Genomic DNA, 21,470 nt, shown 5'->3' with positions numbered 1-21,470 from the left:
CAGTAGGTTATTCATCTGTTCCCTTAGATATACATTCATCGGCATCTGAAACAGTTATGCAGCATTTTCCACTGCTTCTTTTTACCACCAACTTTCTTTTTTGGGTACTGATTAAGCAGATGTAGATTAGACGGTAGGGATGGGACAATTATTCTCAGCTTCCTTGGCCTGCGAGTGGAAAATCAGCCTGTGGTTGCTAAATAGTGACCCTTGCTAGAAAATTAACATCTGTGGGTGGCATGCAATGAGAGGATCAGGCTCAGCTGCGATGCTTCTCATGGTCAAACAACCTAGCAACATTCAGCATCTCGGCTCACACATCAAAAATAGTCAGTTGAGGTGTGGGACCAGAGTATTACAGGCGCCCATGGAACGAGACCACCTTAGGAAAGAAGAGCAGTAAACAGGAAGAAAACTAGAGAGTTTTCTTAAACTGCTGATTCTGAGGTAAAAGTAAATATTAATTATGCCATTTTGTATTAGTGGGCTTACCTGGCTCGCATTCATTTCCAGGAGAGTTCTCTTCCGATTGGTTAAGTGTGGAATGCGATGAGGACAATGGTTGAAGAGAGTTCATCAGTTGACTACTGAGGGACCCAATACTAGAACAAAGTTTCTTAAAGTTCTGTGCCAATTCAGGATAATTTTGCTCCAAAAAAGATTGTTGTTTGCATAAAAGATCCTCAATCTTTTTAATACACTGCCCTAGCTCAGGCTTTGTTGAAATTAACTGGGATTCAGGCTGCAGAAAAGCATCCAAAGTCACATCTTGGGAATGTGAATTTTGGGAATCTTCTTCCTTTTCACATGCACTGTGTTGACTCTGTACAATAACTGAACATTCTTTCGCATTTTCTATCACAGCACTGGTACCATCCGCAGACCTGGTTTTATTGTTTAGATTGTCAGAGTTACTGTCTGTATTGTCATCTCTTACTCCAATGTGTTCTACTTCTTCATTCACTCTGTTAGACTCAGTGATTATATGAGAGATGCATTGCAAGGATGGTGCATGCTCAGTCTCAATAGCTTTGCTGCACACCCTGACTGCAGCCTCCATTGCTTTGTCGTTTGTTTCAACTGCTGCCATAATGTTCGCACCATTGACAGTGATGTGATCTGTATTAACCCCAAAACTTCGCGTCTCTTTTAATGTTGTGACTATTACATTTACAGTGCAATCTCCAGAACCTACTGACTGGGTGGATGGTCGCAGGTCTGATGTAATGTCACGTACACACCTTTCCTTTGGTTCACTTGGTTCTGTGACGCTAAGTTTCGGCTCAGTAGAGCCATGAATACTTCCATCTCTGAGCTGATTACTTGTCATCCGGATCTCAGATTGGTCTTGTGCATGTTTCCTTTCCAAATGTATAGATGGGTCACCTTGTAGTGTCTTTGGGCAAATGCTAGCCTTACTAGCACCAGACACTCTACTGTACTGCTCCAGCTTATGTTCTCGCGTTCCACTTTCAAGCTGCTTCTCCAATATGGTGTCTGTGGTTCTTAATTCTTCAATAGTAAGTCTCTCTTTGCTGGGGTGTACCACAAGTACTAACCCCAACTTCTCTTCAGTAATTCGAACACCTACATCCTTCATTCGGTGTTCACTGTCTCCTACAGCATAAGAATTCTGAAGTAATTCCTTATGGGGAATGGAATCAAATTTCTTGTTTTCACTTACAGTAAAATTTGAAGCAAATTCATTTTGATAATCAAGTTCTGTTGTTTTTTCATGTTCAAACTTGTCATCTGACAGAAGGAATTCAGAGGATGGACTTATGCTTGAAAATGGCACCTGCCCTTCTTCCATTTCAGAGCCAATTGTTGCTGTTGCTGAATTACACTGACTCCCTGCATTGACACACTCAGTTTTATCCATAACATGACTTGTATTCTGCACTGTGCTCTGCTGATTTTTCATTTGAATATTGAGCTGTTTTTTTTCTTCCTGCAACACAAATATTTGCTGTTTAAGTTCAGAAATAGTTTTTACTTGTTCTTCCATCTCTTTGGTTCTATCTTGGCCAATGCTAATTTGTCGCTGTATCTGATGGATCTGGGCTGGTGTCAGATTCAACTGTGGCGTTGCTTCTGAGGTGGCAGAGTTCTCCTGGACAACCGGATCACTAGGTGTACCGAAGACATCATTTTCCAAGTACTTTAATTTCTGCTGGGGTGAGGAAAGGGTCTGATGTTGTTCTTCTAAACTCAATTCCTTGAAAGCAACTGGCATGCTGGCTGCCCTAAGAAAAGGAGGTTTTACCCATCTTTGAACAGATTTCCCATTCTCCTCCAACCTTTCCTTGGCGTCAGATAAAGTCTTTACAGATTTGCAATCATGCATGTTGGGTTGTGATAACACTGGGCCTATGTCACATGGAGAACTTTTAAATAATTCTTGGCTATTGGCCACTTTACATCTATTGCTAGGTGCCCAGGAAGAAGTCGTTGTCCACTTATCTCCACAGTTCCTGCAGGAACGAGATTCAGCCGAGGGGAACCGAGTATCGGGGACACTGAAATTTTTTGGCAATGTGCTATATTTTGGTTGTTTAGATTTCTTGTGAATGTAAACCTTCCTAATGGTATTTCCTTTCTCTATGTCATCCACATACTTCAGAAAGTCCAGGTCCAGGTGGAAGCCATAAGGGGTTTCCACAGAATATGGAGACTGCTTCCTTCTGTCTGCACTGGTGCACATCTCAGACAACTTGATGTTGGCTTCAAAACAATTAAGAAAATTACTCTTAACTAGCAAAGATTTGCACTTCACAATGCATACATGTAAATCCAGTTAATTCTGTCTCATGAAAGCCGTCATAAGATATCAGTATAGAATTACATTCAACCTGTACAACTTTCTAAATATTTGCTGTTTTTATTAGTTCAATAAAACAAATGCACACAAATGAATTGAAACTTAGACTGCTATTTAAGTAACAAGTACAATACATAGCAGCTAATATTGGAATAAAGTTTACATATAATATCCCCACCCCCCAAACCCCCTATACACCCAAACCCTCTACACCCCCCCAACTCCAACTCCACCCCCCATGCCCCTCCCCCCACCCATCCCATACATTATCATCATAGGCAGTCCCTCGAAATCGAGGAAAACTTGCTTCCACTCTAAAAGTGAGTTCTCAGGTGACTGTACAGTCCAATACAGGAATTACAGTCTCTGTCACAGGTGGGACAGACAGCGGTTGAAGGAAGGGTGGGTGGGGAGTCTGGTTTGTCGCATGCTCCTTCCGCTGTCTGCGTTTGTTTTCTGCATGCTCTCAGCGACGAGACTCGAGGTGCTCAATGCCCTCCCGGATGCTCTTCTTCCACTCTGGGTGGTCTTGGGCCAGGGATTCCCAGGTGTCGGTGGGGATGTTGCACTTTATCAAAGAGGCTTTGCGAGTGTCCTTGAAACGTTTCCTCTGCCCACCTGGGGCTCGCTTGCCGTGTAGGAGTTCCGAGCAGAGCACTTGCTTTGGGAGTCTCGTGTCGGGCATACGGACGATGTGGCCTGCCCAACGGAGCTGGTCAAGTGTGGTCAGTGCTTCAATATTGGGGGTGTTAGCCTGATCGAGAACACTGACGTTGGTGCATTTATCCTCCCAGTGGAATTTCAGGATCTTGCAGAGGCAGTGCTGGTGGTACTTCTCCAGCGCTTTGAGGTGTCTACTGTATATGGTCCACGTCTCTGAGCCATATAGGAGGGCGGGTGTCACTACTGCCCTGTAGACCATAGCTTGGTGCCAGATTTGGGGTCCTGGTCTTCAAACACTCTCTTCCTCAGGCAACCGAAGGCTGCGCTGGCACACTGGAGGCGGACCTCGTCATCGATGTCTGCCCTTGTTGATAGTAAGCTCCCGAGGTATACACCCCCCTCCCTCCCTCCCCCCCGCCCCCGCCCCCCAAGCCACCCACCCCACCAGACGGCTTGTACGACTCAACTGGTGCATTTACTCACTCAGGCACTGGGGGGAAGCCCTTGAAACTGATCTTAACTAAACATTGCAAAATAAATATTCCTACCTGGATGATGTGTGGACTGAAGCGCTTCTGACATTCTGTCCCCTTTGTTAGCAAAATAAAGCACGATGAAGAAATGAATCAAACTGACTGAGCTATAAACAAAAGTGGAAGAGTAAAATTTTAATCTTTCAAATATTTATCTGTTTAAATTAGGAGAACATTGCTCAATATTTTGTGTTTCACCAATAACACATTCACATTACTGATTCACCGCAAAATGTTGTTTTCACATTTGTAATACTAGCTACCACCTGGTACCATCCTCGACACAGGAACTGAAGGAGGCACAAAGTCCATGTTTATCTGTACTGGTGAATCAGTTAGTGTACAAAACAGAAACTCGAGATTTATTGACAAAATACAATGGATTTAAATAAAATACTGTACTAAAAAAAAAGTTGTTTGACATCGGGTAGTTTAAGTGATCGTGCTTCTATTCAGAGCTCCCATTCTTATTCGTGCTTTATATTAACCAGAATACAAATATTAGGAATAATGCACAATATTCTAACATAAGGTGGAGCCATTTACAAAGTTTCTGATCCCACTAGCAACAACATGCATTTCTATAAGTGGTTGGGCAATTGGGAGTCAATGTGGATCAACAACGGCACAGATGATGAGTGACAGGACTTGATGCAGGACAGCAGAATGTTGGATACGTTTTTGGAGGATGGGGGGGCCATCCAGAAGAGAACTGGAATAGTCAAATCTGGAGGAGATAAAAGCATGGATGATGGTTTCAGCAGCAAATGGGTATATGGAGGGGTAGAGGTGACCAATGTTAAGAAGGTAGAAGTAGGCATTCTATGTGATGGAGCGGTCAGAAGCTCAGCTCGAGGTTGAGTTGGATGCTATGGTTGCGAACAGTCTTGTTCAGCATGAAACACTGGCTAGAGCTGTTGGCATGAGTCCGAGGTTTGTGGCGTGGGTCGAAAACAGTGGCTTTGGTCTCCCCAGTATTTAACTGGAGAAAATAGCAGCTCATCCAAAACTGCATATCAAATATGCATTCTGACAGCACAGAGACAATAGAGGGATTGGGACAGATGGTGGAGGGGTAGATAGTGACATCAGCCTACACGTGGAAACTGGCACCATGTTGCGGAAGGGGGTCATGAGCCAACTGGCCCTGAGCAGCCATTCCCTTTAGGAAGCGCAGCCTTCTCACACACTGCTCCTCAGAGAGCTGGAGGTATGAGCATTGGTGCCTGTAAACCCATGGGGGGTAAGGCCTCCTCCCCAGACATCTTCGGCCTCACCTCATCTGTGGGCCAACATGGCCACGAGCCCGTCTTCTAACCTAGCATTAGCATGGAGCATGATATGCTGGCAAACTAGTAATGCCCCCCATTAAATTCTCTCACTGAAGCTATAAGGACACTGTAATGGCAGACAAAATTGTCACTTCCAAGTCAGAGCTTCACGCAGCATGCTGTGTGCAATCGCTGCAGTCAATGTGACCTGCGATGTAGGATCCTCTTACCTCAATTTAAATTTGCGGCAAATACCGGCTGGTTTTTCAGGCGTCTTTTGAGGCGGGCATATAATGCGGCGTTAGGGCCCAATTTTGCAGCCGGGGCACTAGCAGAGCGTTGCATGACGATTGACGTCATGATCTCATTGAAACTGAAGGCGGGGCAGTAAGTATTTGCACCACCGCAAACCCTGAGCCGAACTTGCCGACCGGGTGGTAAAAGCTGAACGCCTGCTGTTACGCCTTAAAATGCCCTTTACTGCCCCTCCGGGGCGCCACCAGTAGCCACCTTCATAGCACAATGGAGCTGATAATCCAGCCCCTAGTTTGTTTAATACACTTTGTGGTGTATTACAAAGCCATATAGACCAGAAAGTCTCAGGTTCAAACTCTCATCTGTGCTGAGTTAGATGATCACTCTGGACTAAGTAAGAGGGTAATATTTGCTTCTGAAAGCTGTGCAGTGATTGCTGGAGAGTGCATGTGCATGGATGTTGGGCAAGGACAGGCGTGATCTTGGCTGTAATACTCTCCGTGGTCGAATAGTTTGCACAATTGGACTTGGACGATCTACGAGAGGCTGCTTGTACCTGTAGCGCGCGCCATAGCCCAGGACAAATCATTGTCTTGACCAAAGAAGAAAGAAAATTGAGGGGAAGGCTTCCATTAACTGACACCAGCAGTCACATCTTATATAACGGTTCACCTACTCAGTGTCAAAAGTTTAAACAGTCCTTGAAAAATCAATTGATTTTTCCAGTCAACAAGAAGCAATTTTGCAATATTGACCTTTCTGAGATTTAGTCATAGCCCTGATAGAATATCAAGTCAGAGGTAATTTGAATCAGTGTTTTCAATGCATCTAATCCAACTTGGTGTACATTCAATTGGCATAAAGTTGTGGTAATGGGATTGTTTTGTTGCAAATGAGACTTTTATTACAAAGGGTCAGGAACTATGGGCTAGAAATACGGCTCCATCGAGCCCGTTTTTTTGGCGCTACATGTGCTGTTTTTTGACCAAAATGGTGTCCTAGTTGCGCGTGCAACTTCTGACGTGGGCCGCGCTAGACGCCATTTTGCTGAGGGCATTAGCGCCGGCGCTGGAAACGTGCGGCGTTAATACTCAGAGTAGGCAGACCGCCGGCGCTGTCATTTTCAACCTCAACACTGGAGCTAATGCTCTGTCTTAACCTCACACAGCTGAACGTGTGTTCAGCAGCAGGAAGGACCCCACACCCCACCAGCGCTATTTAAAGGGACCATCACCTACTTACAGGTTATTTGCTGATTGATTTCTACTGGCTGTTGCTGAGTTTTTAAGAAGTGTTTGATGCTTTCTAGACTTCTTTAAAGGTGCCTAAAGTCTACGAGGTGCGGTGTGGCATGTGCTCAAAGACTTGCAAGGGGTCTGCTCAAACCAGTTGTTTCCAGATGTGGTGCAGTAGTTTGTACCCCCCTTGGCCTGTAGCATGACAGGGAGAATGAGCAGAGGCGACACAGAGCAGGACAAGCTGCTAGAAGAGGCAGGAGGAGGAGGGAGCAAAGGGCTCTCAGCAGGAGGCCATTTCCACCCAGGGTCTTCAGGGAACAATCCCCCTACCTTAACCTCAGCGAGGAACAGTCTCTGTTTTACTAAGGGCTGAAATCTGCCACTGGTTGCGGGTAGACCTGCAGCCTTAGTCCAGGGTGAGGACAGCATTGCCAGTGGCTGTAACGATGACCGTGGCCTTGAACTTCTTCGCGTCGGGCTCCTTCAGGCAGGAACAGGTGACATCTGGAACATCTCCCAGTTCACCGTCCACTCCTGCATAAGGGAGCTGAGTGAGGCTCAGTATGCAAGGAGAGCTGAATATATTTTATTCTCTCTTGCCAGTGAGAAGCAGAGGGAGCGAGCATATGACTTTGCCGGGATAGCAGGCTTCCCCATGCTGCAGGTGCCATTGACTGCACACATGTCGCTTTGCGAGCACTGCATCTCAACTCGAAGATGTACTGCAACCCCAGGGATTCCAGCTTCCTCAATGTCCAGCTGGTGTGCAACCATATTCAGTGTATCATGCAGGTCAATGCTTGGTATCCGGGCAGCAGCCATGATTCCTTCATTGTCCGCTGTCCCATCAACATTTGAGCAACCACAACAAACCAGAGGGTGGCTACTGGGTGACAAGGGCTATCTGCTGACCATCTGGCTCATGACTCCACTGCTCAAACCAACCACACATGAGTAGCATGCATATAACAAAAGCTATGCTGCCACACCGAATCTGATAGATTCAGGACCACTCGGCTCCAGACCTCATTACAGCCTCGGTCCAAACATGGACAAAAGAGCTCAATTCCAGAGGTGAGATGAGAATGACTACCCATGACATCACGGCAGCATTTGACTGAGTGTGGCATCAAGGAGCCCTAGTAAAATTGAAGCCAATGTGAATCAGGGGGAAAACTTTCCACTGGCTGGAGTCTTACGTAGCACGAAGGAAGATAGTTGTGGTAGTTGGAGGCCAATCATCCTAGCCCCAGGACATCACTGCAGGAGTTTCTCAGAGCACTATCCTAGGCCCAACCATCTTCAGCTGCTTTATCAATGACCTTCCCTCCATCATAAGGTTAGGAGTGGGGATGTTCGCTGATGATTGTACAATGTTCAGTTCCATTCGCAACTCCTCAGGTAATGAAGCAGTCCATGCCTGCATGCAGCATGACCTGGACGACATTCAGGCTTAGGCTGATATTTAGCAAGTGACATTGTGGTTGACCTCAAGCAGCTCTGGGCCTAGTAGGTGCGACTTCGAACTGCACCACCTCGGCATAGGCGGCAGCAGTCTGGGCTGGCTGACTGACAGGCAACAGCAAGGGCACTGGCGGAGTGGCGGTGGTGGGAGGACCAATGCTACCATCCTGAGAGGGGACAGCAGGTTTGTCCTCCGCAGAACCGCTGCCACTTCCCTGGGCTGGCCCCTCAGCAATCCTAGTAATCTGCTGGAGGACAGATTACTGGATTGTTGGAACACCCTGCAAGCCCCTTTCAACACTGCTAATTGCAGCCACGCTGGCAGCAGTCTGAGCATCCGTGGCAGCAAGCTGAGTTTGCAGGACTTCAGTCTGAGCTTCCATTGCAGCAGCCAGAAGTTGGGTAGCTTCTGTTTTGTGCTGCAATGGAAGCTGAGACTTCGACCATCAGACGCTGCATGATGGTTGGGTCCACATCTGTGTTAATGGATCTGTTAACCCTTCCACGCTGGAAAGGATGGGCTCCACACTCTGTGCAAAGCTCTGTGCAAAGTTGGTGCCAGACTCCTCCTTGCTCCTTGAGATTGCTTTCTGGCTTTCTGGCAGGCCTGCCAATGCACCAAGCTTTTCATTGGGCATATCCATCAGCGTTCTTCTGTAGGCTGTCCCATCGAAATCCACATCTCAGTCCTCTGCAACAGAACTCGTGAGCGACCTCTCCCTTCAGGGAGCTGGCACCTACACTTTCCCCCTGCCCTGGCTGCAGCCCACTTGTGCCCGGTAACTCACCATGTACAGATCCCGTCTCTAAGCTACCCTCTAAACTCCACGCAATGCAGTATCTGAGCTGGTGGTTGTGAATGTCAGATCCAGTGACGGTGTTTCTTCTTCATCATCACACTCCCCTCCCTCTTCCTCTTGCTCCACAGTCTGGCCAGGTAGGATTTCTTGGGTCCCTGAAATGAGAAAGGCACAAGGGTAGGGTTGTGGTGAGGGAAAAGCAAGAGGTGCATGCTTACACCATGTGCAGCTTGTAAATCAGAGAGATTGTGGGTTATGGGGAAAGTGGGATTTGAGAAGGAGGTAATTGCAGCGGTGGTAATTGTGAGAGGGTGAGATGGAGCATATGAATGTGAGGTATGAGTCGTGAATGATAGAGATTGCTGGTAGGTGAGTAGTGGGGTTGTGGTGATGAGCAGTGTAAGAGGCTAGTGGGGCAATTTGTGGAATATGGCATTAGAAGCTGAATTCACAGACCTTGATCAGTCATGTGAGGTCATTAAATGTCTTGCGGCATTGTATCCAGATCCTCGGGGCTACACTGCTCGCATTGACCGTGATGATTATCTGCTCCCACTGTCTTCTCATAGTTTGTCTGCCAGGCCTCCTGGCCCCCTATGGAAAGAGGACCTCTCTTCTCCTGTCCACCTCCTGCACCAAGGCCTCCAGTATTGCGTCTGAAAACCTGGGAGCTCTCTCTCTGCTATGTTGCGCCACTCAGTTTTCTTATTCCTCAGGCTGTTTCCCAGCCACTACCACCAGCACCTGCTGAAGCCAGAATGCACCTCCCCTTAAAGAGCTGTAGGCTGCCTTTAAGAAGTGCAGGCTAGCTTTAATTGGTGCTAGCCTCGCACGAACTTGGGCCCCTGCTGAGGCACTGAACAGCGCGCTTTGCGCTTCCTTATCACTGCAATCATTTTAAAATTAGCACAAAGTTTGCGTGCTGCCTACATCGGGCTCAACGGGCATGGGGCTAATTGCACATCATAATACCGCGCCCATTTTCGGGGCTTATCCAATTCTAGGCCAATCATTTGGCCTCACACGTGCTGGGGCCAAGGTATCGCAAATTCAAAATGAACATGGTGTCCTACTTGAGTACATTTAAGGACATTATTTTCCATGATATGAAATGGGCAAATATTATTTACAATTCAGGAATTGCAGTTGCACATAATCACTAATATTATTTTCTACACAATTTTCAGCAAAGTCAGTGTTATGATTGAAGCGCACTTTTCTTGTCCACAACAACTTGCTTTTTTTGGCATCTTTAATGTAAAAAAAAAATCTCAAGGTGCTTCCCAAGCCAAATGTAAGTACATGGACACCTAGGAGAGATTATGAAGATTGGAAAATTTAGTCAAAGAAATGGGCTTTGCAAAGCTTTTTTAAAGGGTAGACAGTGCGGTGTAGAGGTAGAAGGTTTCAAGGAACAAGTTCCAGTGATTGGGGATGAAGATACCCTTTCCACTAATGGTGCGATGAGGGGAGGAGAGATGTACAGAAGGGCAGAGTCAAAGCAATGGAGTATTCCAGAGGGATATAGCGCAAAGAAAATTACAGATATAGGAAGGGGCAAAGCTGTACAGGGATTTTGAGTGGGTGAGTAGCAGTGAGAATTAAAACCTCCCCCGCAGCTCCAGACTGAGGCTCGGGCTATTTTACCTTCCAGGCATCGTTTTAATCCCATCAGTCAACGTGCCACCTGTTGTGGGCAGGAAGTGGTGGAACGTTGCACAGCCTGGAGATGGCCCGCTGACTACAGGTGAGTGCCGGGATCGGCTTCTGGACACAGTCACCCAGCAGTGTGCCACTCACCAGATAAATTGCTTAATAATATTTGTTGCCATCTTCATCCCTGCGAATCATTCTTTTTATAGAAGTGAGATTACACAATGGACTTGTACATTTTTCCAGTGTTAATTTGAGGTTAGAGCTCTGTGGGTGAAGTTCTTCAGCAGACCAAAAAAATAAACTGTATTTCCAAGACTATCATTCAGAATTGGTAATCAATTACCCTAAACGAGCAATCTGCCTACTTGCCCTACACCTCCCACCTCAAATCCCCATCCCAATCACTTTACCCCCAACCATTCCAGCTACCTTTCCTGAATTATCCTAATTCACCAATAACCTTAACCTCCTCCTATTATTCTGACTCCAATCACCTGTACTATCTCCTCAATCACTCTAAACCCCCCTCACTGTAACATCTCCCATTATCCAGTTCCAACAGCTCACCATCTCCCACAAAGAATAAAGAAAATGCTTTCAAGATGGAAAACGGTCCAGTTCCCAAACTCAGTCTCTATTCTTCTGCTCATCTATAACATGCTTGAAGTCAATGCATTCTTTGCAATAATGTCAATATTTCCAATGTGTTTTGTGGCTCTTTTGCACAACAGAGGCAGAGAGAAAACGGGTTATAAATTATAGACCAGTTAGCCTGACATCAGTAGTGGGGAAAATGTTGGAATCAATCATTAAGGATGAAATAGCAGCACATTTGGAGATCAGTGATAGGATTGGTCCAAGTCAGCATGGATTTACGAAAGGGAAATCATGCTTGACAAATCTTCTGGAATTTTTTGAGGATGTAACTAGTAGAGTGGACAAGAGAGAACCAGTGGATGTGGTGTATTTGGACTTTCAAAAGGCTTTTGACAAGGTCCCACATAGGAGATTGGTGTGCAAAATCAAAACACATGGTATTGGGGTTAATGTACTGACGTGGATAGAGAACTGGTTGGCAGACAGGAAGCAGAGAGTCGGGATTAACGGGTCCTTTTCAGAATGGCAGGCAGTGACTAGTGGAGTGCCGCAGGGCTCAGTGCTGGGACCCCAGCACTTTACAATATATATTAATGATTTAGATGATGGAATTGAGTGTAATATCTCCAAGTTTGCAGATGACACTAAACTGGGTGGTGGTGTGAGCTGTGAGGAGGACACTAAGAGGCTGCAGGGTGACTTGGACAGGTTAGGTGAGTGGGCAAACGTGTGGCAGATGCAGTATAATGTGGATAAATGTGAGGTTATCCACTTTGGGGGCAAAAACACGAAGGCAGAATATTATCTGAATGGCGGCAGATTAGGAAAAGGGGAGGTGCAGCGAGACCTGGGTGTCATGGTTCATCAGTCATTGAAAGTTGGCATGCAGGTACAGCAGGCAGTGAAGAAGGCAAATGGTATGTTGGCCTTCATAGCAAGGGGATTTGAGTATAGGAGCAGGGAAGTCTTGCTGCAGTTGTACAGGGCCTTGGTGAGGCCCCACCTGGAATATTGTGTTCAGTTTTGGTCTCCTAATCTGAGGAAGGATGTTCTTGCTATTGAGGGAGTGCAGCAGAGGTTCACCAGACTGATTCCAGGGATAGCTGGACTGACGTATGAGGAGAGACTGGATCAACTGGGCCTTTATTCACTGGAGTTTAGAAGGATGAGAGGAGATCTCATAAAAACATATAAGATTCTGACGGGACGGGACAGGTTAGATGCGGGAAGAATGTTCCCGATGTTGGGGAAGTCCAGAACCAGCAGACACAGTCTTAGGATAAGGGGCAGGACTGAGATGAGGAGAAACTTCTTCACTCAGAGAGTTGTTAACCTGTGGAATTCCCTGCCGCAGAGAGTTGTTGATGCCAGTTCATTGGATATATTCAAGAGGGAGTTAGATATGGCCCTTACGGCTAAAGTGATCAAAGGGTAGGAAGAGAAAGCAGGAAAGGGGTACTGAGGGAATGATCAGCCTTGATCTTATTGAATGGCGGTGCAGGCTCGAAGGGCTGATTGGCCTACTCCTGCACCTATTTTCTATGTTTCTGTGTCTCTGTGTCTCTGTGTTTCTGTGTCTCTGTGTCTCTGTGTCTCTATGTCTCTATGTTTCTGTGTCTCTATGTTTCTATGTTTCTGTGTCTCTATGTTTCTATGTCTCTATGTTTCTATGTCTCTATGTTTCTGTGTCTCTGTGTCTCTGTGTCTCTATGTTTCTATGTCTCTATGTTTCTGTGTCTCTGTGTCTCTATGTTTCTATGTCTCTATGTTTCTATGTCTCTATGTCTCTGTGTCTCTGTGTCTCTGTGTTTCTGTGTCTCTGTGTCTCTATGTTTCTATGTCTCTATGTTTCTATGTCTCTATGTCTCTGTGTCTCTGTGTCTCTATGTTTCTGTGTCTCTGTGTCTCTATGTTTCTAGGTCTCTAGGTTTCTATGTTTCTGTGTCTCTGTGTCTCTGTGACTCTGTGTCTCTATGTTTCTATGTCTCTATGTTTCTATGTTTCTGTGTTTCTGTGTCTCTGTGTCTCTGTGTCTCTATGTTTCTATGTCTCTATGTTTCTATGTTTCTGTGTCTCTGTGTCTCTGTGTCTCTATGTTTCTATGTCTCTATGTTTCTATGTTTCTATGTCTCTATGTCTCTGTGTCTCTATGTCTCTGTGTCTCTATGTTTCTATGTTTCTATGTTCTATGTTTCTGTGTCTCTGTGTCTCTATGTTTCTGTGTCTCTGTGTCTCTGTGTCTCTATGTTTCTGTGTCTCTGTGTCTCTGTGTCTCTATGTTTCTATGTCTCTATGTCTCTATGTTTCTATGTTTCTATGTTTATGTGTCTATGTTTATGTGTCTCTATGTTTCTATGTTTATGTGTCTCTATGTTTCTGTGTCTCTATGTTTCTGTGTCTCTATGTCTCAATGTCTCTATGTCTCTGTGTCTCTATGTTTCTATGTCTCTATGTCTCTATGTCTCTATGTCTCTATGTCTCTGTGTTTCTGTGTCTCTATGTCTCTATGTCTCTATGTCTCTATGTCTCTGTGTTTCTGTGTCTCTATGTCTCTATGTCTCTATGTCTCTGTGTCTCTATGTCTATGTGTTTCTATGTCTCTATGTCTCTATGTTTCTATGTTTATGTGTCTCTATGTTTCTGTGTCTCAATGTCTCTATGTCTCTGTGTCTCTATGTTTCTATGTCTCTATGTCTCTATGTCTCTGTGTTTCTGTGTCTCTATGTTTCTGTGTCTCTGTGTCTCTATGTTTCTAGGTCTCTAGGTTTCTATGTTTCTGTGTCTCTGTGTCTCTGTGACTCTGTGTCTCTATGTTTCTATGTCTCTATGTTTCTATGTTTCTGTGTTTCTGTGTCTCTGTGTCTCTGTGTCTCTATGTTTCTATGTCTCTATGTTTCTATGTTTCTGTGTCTCTGTGTCTCTGTGTCTCTATGTTTCTATGTCTCTATGTTTCTATGTTTATGTGTCTCTATGTTTCTGTGTCTCTATGTTTCTGTGTCTCTATGTCTCAATGTCTCTATGTCTCTGTGTCTCTATGTTTCTATGTCTCTATGTCTCTATGTCTCTGTGTTTCTGTGTCTCTATGTCTCTATGTCTCTATGTCTCTATGTCTCTGTGTTTCTGTGTCTCTATGTCTCTATGTCTCTATGTCTCTGTGTCTCTATGTCTCTGTGTTTCTATGTCTCTATGTCTCTATGTTTCTATGTTTATGTGTCTCTATGTTTCTGTGTCTCAATGTCTCTATGTCTCTGTGTCTCTATGTTTCTATGTCTCTATGTCTCTATGTCTCTGTGTCTCTGTGTCTCTATGTTTCTGTGTCTCTGTGTCTCTATGTTTCTAGGTCTCTAGGTTTCTATGTTTCTGTGTCTCTGTGTCTCTGTGACTCTGTGTCTCTATGTTTCTATGTCTCTATGTTTCTATGTTTCTGTGTTTCTGTGTCTCTGTGTCTCTGTGTCTCTATGTTTCTATGTCTCTATGTTTCTATGTTTCTGTGTCTCTGTGTCTCTGTGTCTCTATGTTTCTATGTCTCTATGTTTCTATGTTTCTATGTCTCTATGTCTCTGTGTCTCTATGTCTCTGTGTCTCTATGTTTCTATGTTTCTATGTTCTATGTTTCTGTGTCTCTGTGTCTCTATGTTTCTGTGTCTCTGTGTCTCTGTGTCTCTATGTTTCTGTGTCTCTGTGTCTCTGTGTCTCTATGTTTCTATGTCTCTATGTCTCTATGTTTCTATGTTTCTATGTTTATGTGTCTATGTTTATGTGTCTCTATGTTTCTATGTTTATGTGTCTCTATGTTTCTGTGTCTCTATGTTTCTGTGTCTCTATGTCTCAATGTCTCTATGTCTCTGTGTCTCTATGTTTCTATGTCTCTATGTCTCTATGTCTCTGTGTTTCTGTGTCTCTATGTCTCTATGTCTCTATGTCTCTATGTCTCTGTGTTTCTGTGTCTCTATGTCTCTATGTCTCTATGTCTCTGTGTCTCTATGTCTCTGTGTTTCTATGTCTCTATGTCTCTATGTTTCTATGTTTATGTGTCTCTATGTTTCTGTGTCTCAATGTCTCTATGTCTCTGTGTCTCTATGTTTCTATGTCTCTATGTCTCTATGTCTCTGTGTTTCTGTGTCTCTATGTATGTCTCTATGTCTCTGTGTCTCTATGTCTCTGTGTTTCTATGTCTCTATGTCTCTATGTTTCTATGTTTATGTGTCTCTATGTTTCTGTGTCTCTATGTCTCTATGTTTCTGTGTCTCTATGTCTCAATGTCTCTATGTCTCTGTGTCTCTATGTTTCTATGTCTCTATGTCTCTATGTCTCTGTGTTTCTGTGTCTCTATGTCTCTATGTCTCTATGTCTCTGTGTCTCTGTGTCTCTGTGTTTCTGTGTTTCTGTGTCTCTGTGTCTCTGTGTCTCTATGTCTCTATGTTTCTATGTCTCTATGTTTCTATGTTTCTATGTTTCTATGTCTCTATGTCTCTATGTTTCTGTGTTTCTGTGTCTCTATGTCTCTATGTTTCTATGTCTCTATGTCTCTATGTTTCTGTGTTTCTGTGTCTCTATGTCTCTATGTTTCTATGTCTCTATGTCTCTATGTTTCTATGTTTCTATGTTTCTATGTCTCTATGTTTCTATGTTTCTATGTCTCTATGTTTCTGTGTATCTATGTCTCTATGTTTCTATGTCTCTATGTCTCTGTGTCTCTATGTTTCTATGTTTCTATGTCTCTGTGTCTCTATGTCTCTGTGTCTCTATGTTTCTATGTCTCTATGTCTCTATGTTTCTGTGTTTCTGTGTCTCTATGTCTCTATGTCTCTATGTCTCTATGTCTCTATGTTTCTATGTTTCTATGTTTCTATGTCTCTATGTTTCTATGTCTCTGTGTCTCTATGTCTCTGTGTCTCTATGTTTCTGTGTTTCTATGTCTCTATGTCTCTATGTCTCTGTGTTTCTGTGTCTCTATGTCTCTATGTCTCTATGTCTCTGTGTCTCTGTGTCTCTGTGTTTCTGTGTTTCTGTGTCTCTGTGTCTCTGTGTCTCTATGTCTCTATGTTTCTATGTCTCTATGTTTCTATGTTTCTATGTTTCTATGTCTCTATGTCTCTATGTTTCTGTGTTTCTGTGTCTCTATGTCTCTATGTTTCTATGTCTCTATGTCTCTATGTTTCTGTGTTTCTGTGTCTCTATGTCTCTATGTTTCTATGTCTCTATGTCTCTATGTTTCTATGTTTCTATGTTTCTATGTCTCTATGTTTCTATGTTTCTATGTCTCTATGTTTCTGTGTATCTATGTCTCTATGTTTCTATGTCTCTATGTCTCTGTGTCTCTATGTTTCTATGTTTCTATGTCTCTGTGTCTCTATGTCTCTGTGTCTCTATGTTTCTATGTCTCTATGTCTCTATGTTTCTGTGTTTCTGTGTCTCTATGTCTCTATGTCTCTATGTCTCTATGTCTCTATGTTTCTATGTTTCTATGTTTCTATGTCTCTATGTTTCTATGTCTCTGTGTCTCTATGTCTCTGTGTCTCTATGTTTCTGTGTTTCTATGTCTCTATGTCTCTATGTTTCTGTGTTTCTATGTCTCTATGTCTCTATGTCTCTATGTCTCTATGTCTCTATGTTTCTATGTCTCTATGTCTCTATGTCTCTATGTCTCTATGTCTCTATGTCTCTATGTTTCTATGTCTCTATGTCTCTATGTCTCTATGTTTCTATGTCTCTATGTCTCTATGTCTCTATGTCTCTATGTTTCTATGTCTCTATGTCTCTATGTCTCTATGTCTCTATGTCTCTATGTCTCTGTGTCTCTATGTTTCTATGTCTCTATGTTTCTATGTTTCTATGTTTCTATGTTTCTAAGAATGTTACAGTAGACGTGGCTGGAAGGTATAAACCACTGAAGAAAATGACTGATTTAAAGCTGCATGCATCATGTGACCGATAGCAATAGATATAGTGTGAAAATGGTCCAATTTGTTTGTCTACTGTACTTGCAAATTTTCTTGTTGGTCTATTTTATTGATAAAACTATGCTCATTGCTTCTCTTGGGGCAGATATTCTGGTGATTTGTGCTTCTTTTTTCGCCCCCGAGGGGCGGCATGATGGCGGTGAGCTCTTCTGGGCGGGCAATCAGCTTCCAGCGCCCCGCGGGGATTTTCGGGGCTGGATTTGCGGGGGCGTTGAACAGTACCGCCTGGAAGAGTTTAGCCGGCGTGCAACGCTCCTGGTTGAGACACCGGCTCACTTTTTGACTCCCGCCCGACCAGTACACCCCGCAGCGTGCCCTGCGGGGATCGCCTGTGAAGGTAAGTAATGCCGACCTCAGGTAAGTGTGTTTGTTTTTTCTTTAAATTTTTTTTTGCAATTTATTTGTGGTGGCGTGGTCTATGTATTGGAAATGTTTTTTGTGGGTGTTTTTTCAGGTTATTTTTTTTCTCTCCAGGCACTTCCAGGCCGGCTGTTTAGCTCGGGATTTTTGCATGCTCAGCCGGCTGAGCGCCCTGAGAGAGGTGTGCAACGCCTCCCTTAGTGCTCCGCCCCATACTCAGGGCGGAGCTGCACAATTTTGATGACAGAGGCGCAAACTGTTCCAGGCGCAAACTTTACCGCCCCACCGCCATTACCGCCCCGAAATCATCAAAGCCGAAAATCCTGCCCAGCTTAACTTTGCTCCTACTCATTCTTCCACCTCGCTGCATTCTTGTGGTGTTAAAATTAACACCATTGCACTGTCTCCCATTCCAACACATTTATTTCCCAGCAGCTTCCTGCCTCCTTCCTACCCCTTTCATCCAAATTTGAAAGACTTTTAAAACTGAAGCTTGTTGTTTCCAAACTCCCACATCTTGATGCAAGACTCCCGAAACAAGCGCTCTACTCCAAACTCCGTCACGGCAAGCCAGTCCCAGGGGGGCACAGAAAATACTTCAAGGTTGCCCTCAAAGCCCCGTTGAAAAAAATTACCATCCCCACTGACTCTTGGGAATCCCTGGCCCAAAGTGGAGGAGAAGCATTCGAGAAGGCGCCGAACACTTTGAGTCTCTTCGCCAGGAGCACGCAGAAACCAAGTACAAACAGCGGAAGGCGTGTACGACAAATCAAGCATCAAGCACCTCACCCACCCGATCCTCCAACCACCACCAGCCCAACCTGTGACATTGGACTCATCAGTCACCTTGGAACTCATTCGTGTGGAAGCAAGTCATCCTCGACTCCGGGAACTGCCTAAGAAAAAGACAACATTGTGATTCATCCCATCTTCTCTCCTGCTCTTTGCAACCTTGCTGCTATCCTATACCTTGGCCTTCAATGCCATTGACAGTGGGGAAACGTTGGGAGAGACGTATGACCAGAGAGGGAAATTAATTGCAAACCAATTTAATTAACAGAGCTCTGTTCACTTTCAAGACCGACTTACACATAAATATATCATATTTTTAAACATGTGTGAAGAATTAATTCCGCACGCCAAAGTGTGGAAGATTTGATCGGTCTATCGTGGCCCTTGAAATGGATTTTTTAATTTGAATAATTTACTTTAATCACGGTTAACAGTATCTTTAACACAAATAGGAATTAATTTTGAAAATTCGCACAGGGCTGAGCCTATTTCATGTTACACTATGTAAGGTTTAACTCTTCCATAAACATCTAGAATCTTCTCAGTATCTGTTCTCTACAAGCCATACATAAGGCACCACTAATCATTCAAGAGCATTTATTTATTATACTGTTTAAAATTTAGTTAAGAAATAGCTGCATTATTCATTGTTTCTAGACCTTATTCTTTCAAGTTCAACTTGTGACCCAAAGATACTGTTCTATAAAGTCAACCAACTGCCTGCAGCACCACAAAGGATCTAAAAATACTCATTGCATTGCAAGTTCGACAGATATAAAGGCACTATTCTGGTGGTTCTAAAACTGAAAGCGTGCTTGCTTTTCTTTACCTAAATCGAATTTGGGAATTATATCTACCGGCAAATGTAGATAAAGCTGTGGCTTAAGTGACATCCTCACCGAGACCTGGGAGTCCCTGGCCAAAGACCGCCCTAAGTGGAGAAGTGCATCTGGGAGAGCGCTGAGCACCTCAAGTCTCATCGCCGAGAGCATGCAGAAATCAAGCGCAGGCAGCGGAAAGAGCGTGCGGCAAACCAGTCCCACCCACCCCTTCCCTCAACGACTATCTGTCCCACCTGTGACAGGGACTGTGGTTCTTGTATTGTACTGTTCAGTCACCTAAGAACTCATTTTTAGAGTGGAAGCAAGTCTTCCTTGACTCCCAAGGACTGCCTATGATGATGATGAAGTGTGCTACCCCGTTACCCTGCTCATTTATGTGTGTCAGCTGATTTCTGACTTTGTCAGCATATCCACCCCTTAACACAGCCAAACAGGTATTTCCAACCTCTTCAATAATTATACCGGATGGGGCTTTTGGGATCATTTTGATAGCTTATGTTCATACAATGAGGAAACCCAAGAACAAAGAAATTCTATTTAAACATTCTTTAAAAAAAAGTCAGTGCATTCACTGACCAGGACAATAGCTGGAGCAGTAGAATTGGCCTCACTACCCCCTCCCCCACCCCAGGCTAGGCTGGGGAACCAGGGGGTGGGTGGAATTAGCAATGGTTCTTGATCCAGATTACTATCTGGTGACCCATGCTGTAAAGTACACATATTGACATCAGGCAAAGCCACGATCAAGTGAAGCTGTGATGCCCCCTTGTGTCAAATAGTCTGTGATCACTCATTCCCTAGATTTATAAGTGCAGAATGGCCACTTATGTCAGCTAATCCGGGGCTGCTGGTCCCCCGATCATGGGGTCAACTCCTTCCGGAAAGGAGGGAGGAAACTTTTTTTTTGGTGGGGGGGGGGAGGGGGGGCAGTGTTGAACTGTGACTGACCTTGTTTCTCAACAAACTTACCATTGGAAGTAAATATTTAACGGACATTAACTACTATGTTGTTTAACAACTCTTTCCACCCGATCAGAGGACTCACCTCTGCCCATGGACCTGAACAGTGACTCACTGCGTAATAATAAATTCCTTGTACTACCGACAGGACCTGTTATGTCTTGAATAAAGAGTCAGACTAGGTACTGCAAGCTCAAAGTAAGGTGTGACCATAGTCCTTTATTGCAGATAAGAGCAGTGCCTCTTCAGCCTGTGAGGCCTCCTTATATACAGGTGCTCTCAAGGGATTGTGGGATCCCTTGGGACTCCAGGGGATCAGCCCTCTGGTGGTTAGACATGGTAATTACAGGTTTACATACATAACAACACTCCGCCCACCCCCCCCCCCCCCCTAGTCAATAGTGTAACTATTTACAATGCGAGTCGATCTGGGGCCTTCCTTTCCCTGATTGATCGCCTCGGTGCAAATGCTGGTGATGGCGAGTCGTTTGTTGGGCCTTCGCTGGGCTGCTGCGCAGCTGACCTTGCTGGACTGCTGGGGGTGGCGAGCCTTACTGGGCTGCTGCAGGTGATGGGTTCTGCTTCATGGTCAACCACTAGGTCGGTTGCCACTTGTGTGTGTGTTGGAGGGTCGAAAAAGGTGGAGTCTATTGTGGGTTGTTCTGGATAGTCCGTAAGTCTGACTTTGGTTTGGTCCAAGTGTTTTCTGCAGGTGAGTCCATCTGTGAGTTTGACCACAAACACCCTACTCCCCTCTTTGGCCAAAACAGTGGCAGCAATCCACTTGGGACCTTGTCCATAGTTCAACACAAATACAGGATCATTTACTTCAATTTCGCGTGACACATTTGCGCGATCATGATATGTATTCTGTTGAAGCTGCCTGCTCTCTACCTGTTCGTGTAGATCAGGGTGGACTAACGAGAGCTTTGTCTTAAGTGCCCTTTTCATGAGCAGTTCAGCGAGAGGGACCCCGGTGAGCGAATGGGGTCTTATGCGGTAACTAAGCAGGACTCGGGATAAGCGAGTCTGCAGTGAGCCTTTAGTTACCCTTTTCAAGCTCTGCTTGATTGTTTGAACTGCTCATTCTACCTGACCATTGGACACTGGCTTAAACGGGGCAGACGTGATATGTTTGACCCCATTGCGGGTCATGAACTCCTTGAATTCGGCACTGGTAAAGCACGACCCATTGTCACTTACAAGGACATCAGACAGACCGTGCGTGGCAAACTTGGCCCGTAGGCTTTCAATG

The 21,470-nt window shown here is 44.6% G+C and overlaps 1 protein-coding gene across 1 annotated transcript in view; it reads right to left on the bottom strand.

Moving 5' to 3' along the window:
* LOC139268670 (KN motif and ankyrin repeat domain-containing protein 1-like) overlaps positions 1–21,470 on the bottom strand; it is a 141,270-nt gene that overhangs the window by 44,855 nt on the left and 74,945 nt on the right. Inside the window, exons 2-3 of the mRNA XM_070887206.1 lie at positions 4,033–4,124; positions 493–2,724 (exon numbers count right to left, since the gene is read on the bottom strand). Of these exons, the coding sequence (XP_070743307.1) occupies positions 493–2,724; positions 4,033–4,066 (2,266 nt within the window). The 5' untranslated portion in view covers positions 4,067–4,124. The remainder of the gene's footprint in view (positions 1–492; positions 2,725–4,032; positions 4,125–21,470) is intronic.

The sequence above is a fragment of the Pristiophorus japonicus genome, chromosome 8, assembly GCF_044704955.1.
Source record: "Pristiophorus japonicus isolate sPriJap1 chromosome 8, sPriJap1.hap1, whole genome shotgun sequence".
In the NCBI taxonomy this organism is placed as follows: domain Eukaryota; kingdom Metazoa; phylum Chordata; class Chondrichthyes; family Pristiophoridae; genus Pristiophorus; species Pristiophorus japonicus.
This window is presented reverse-complemented; position numbering and strand designations above follow the sequence as displayed.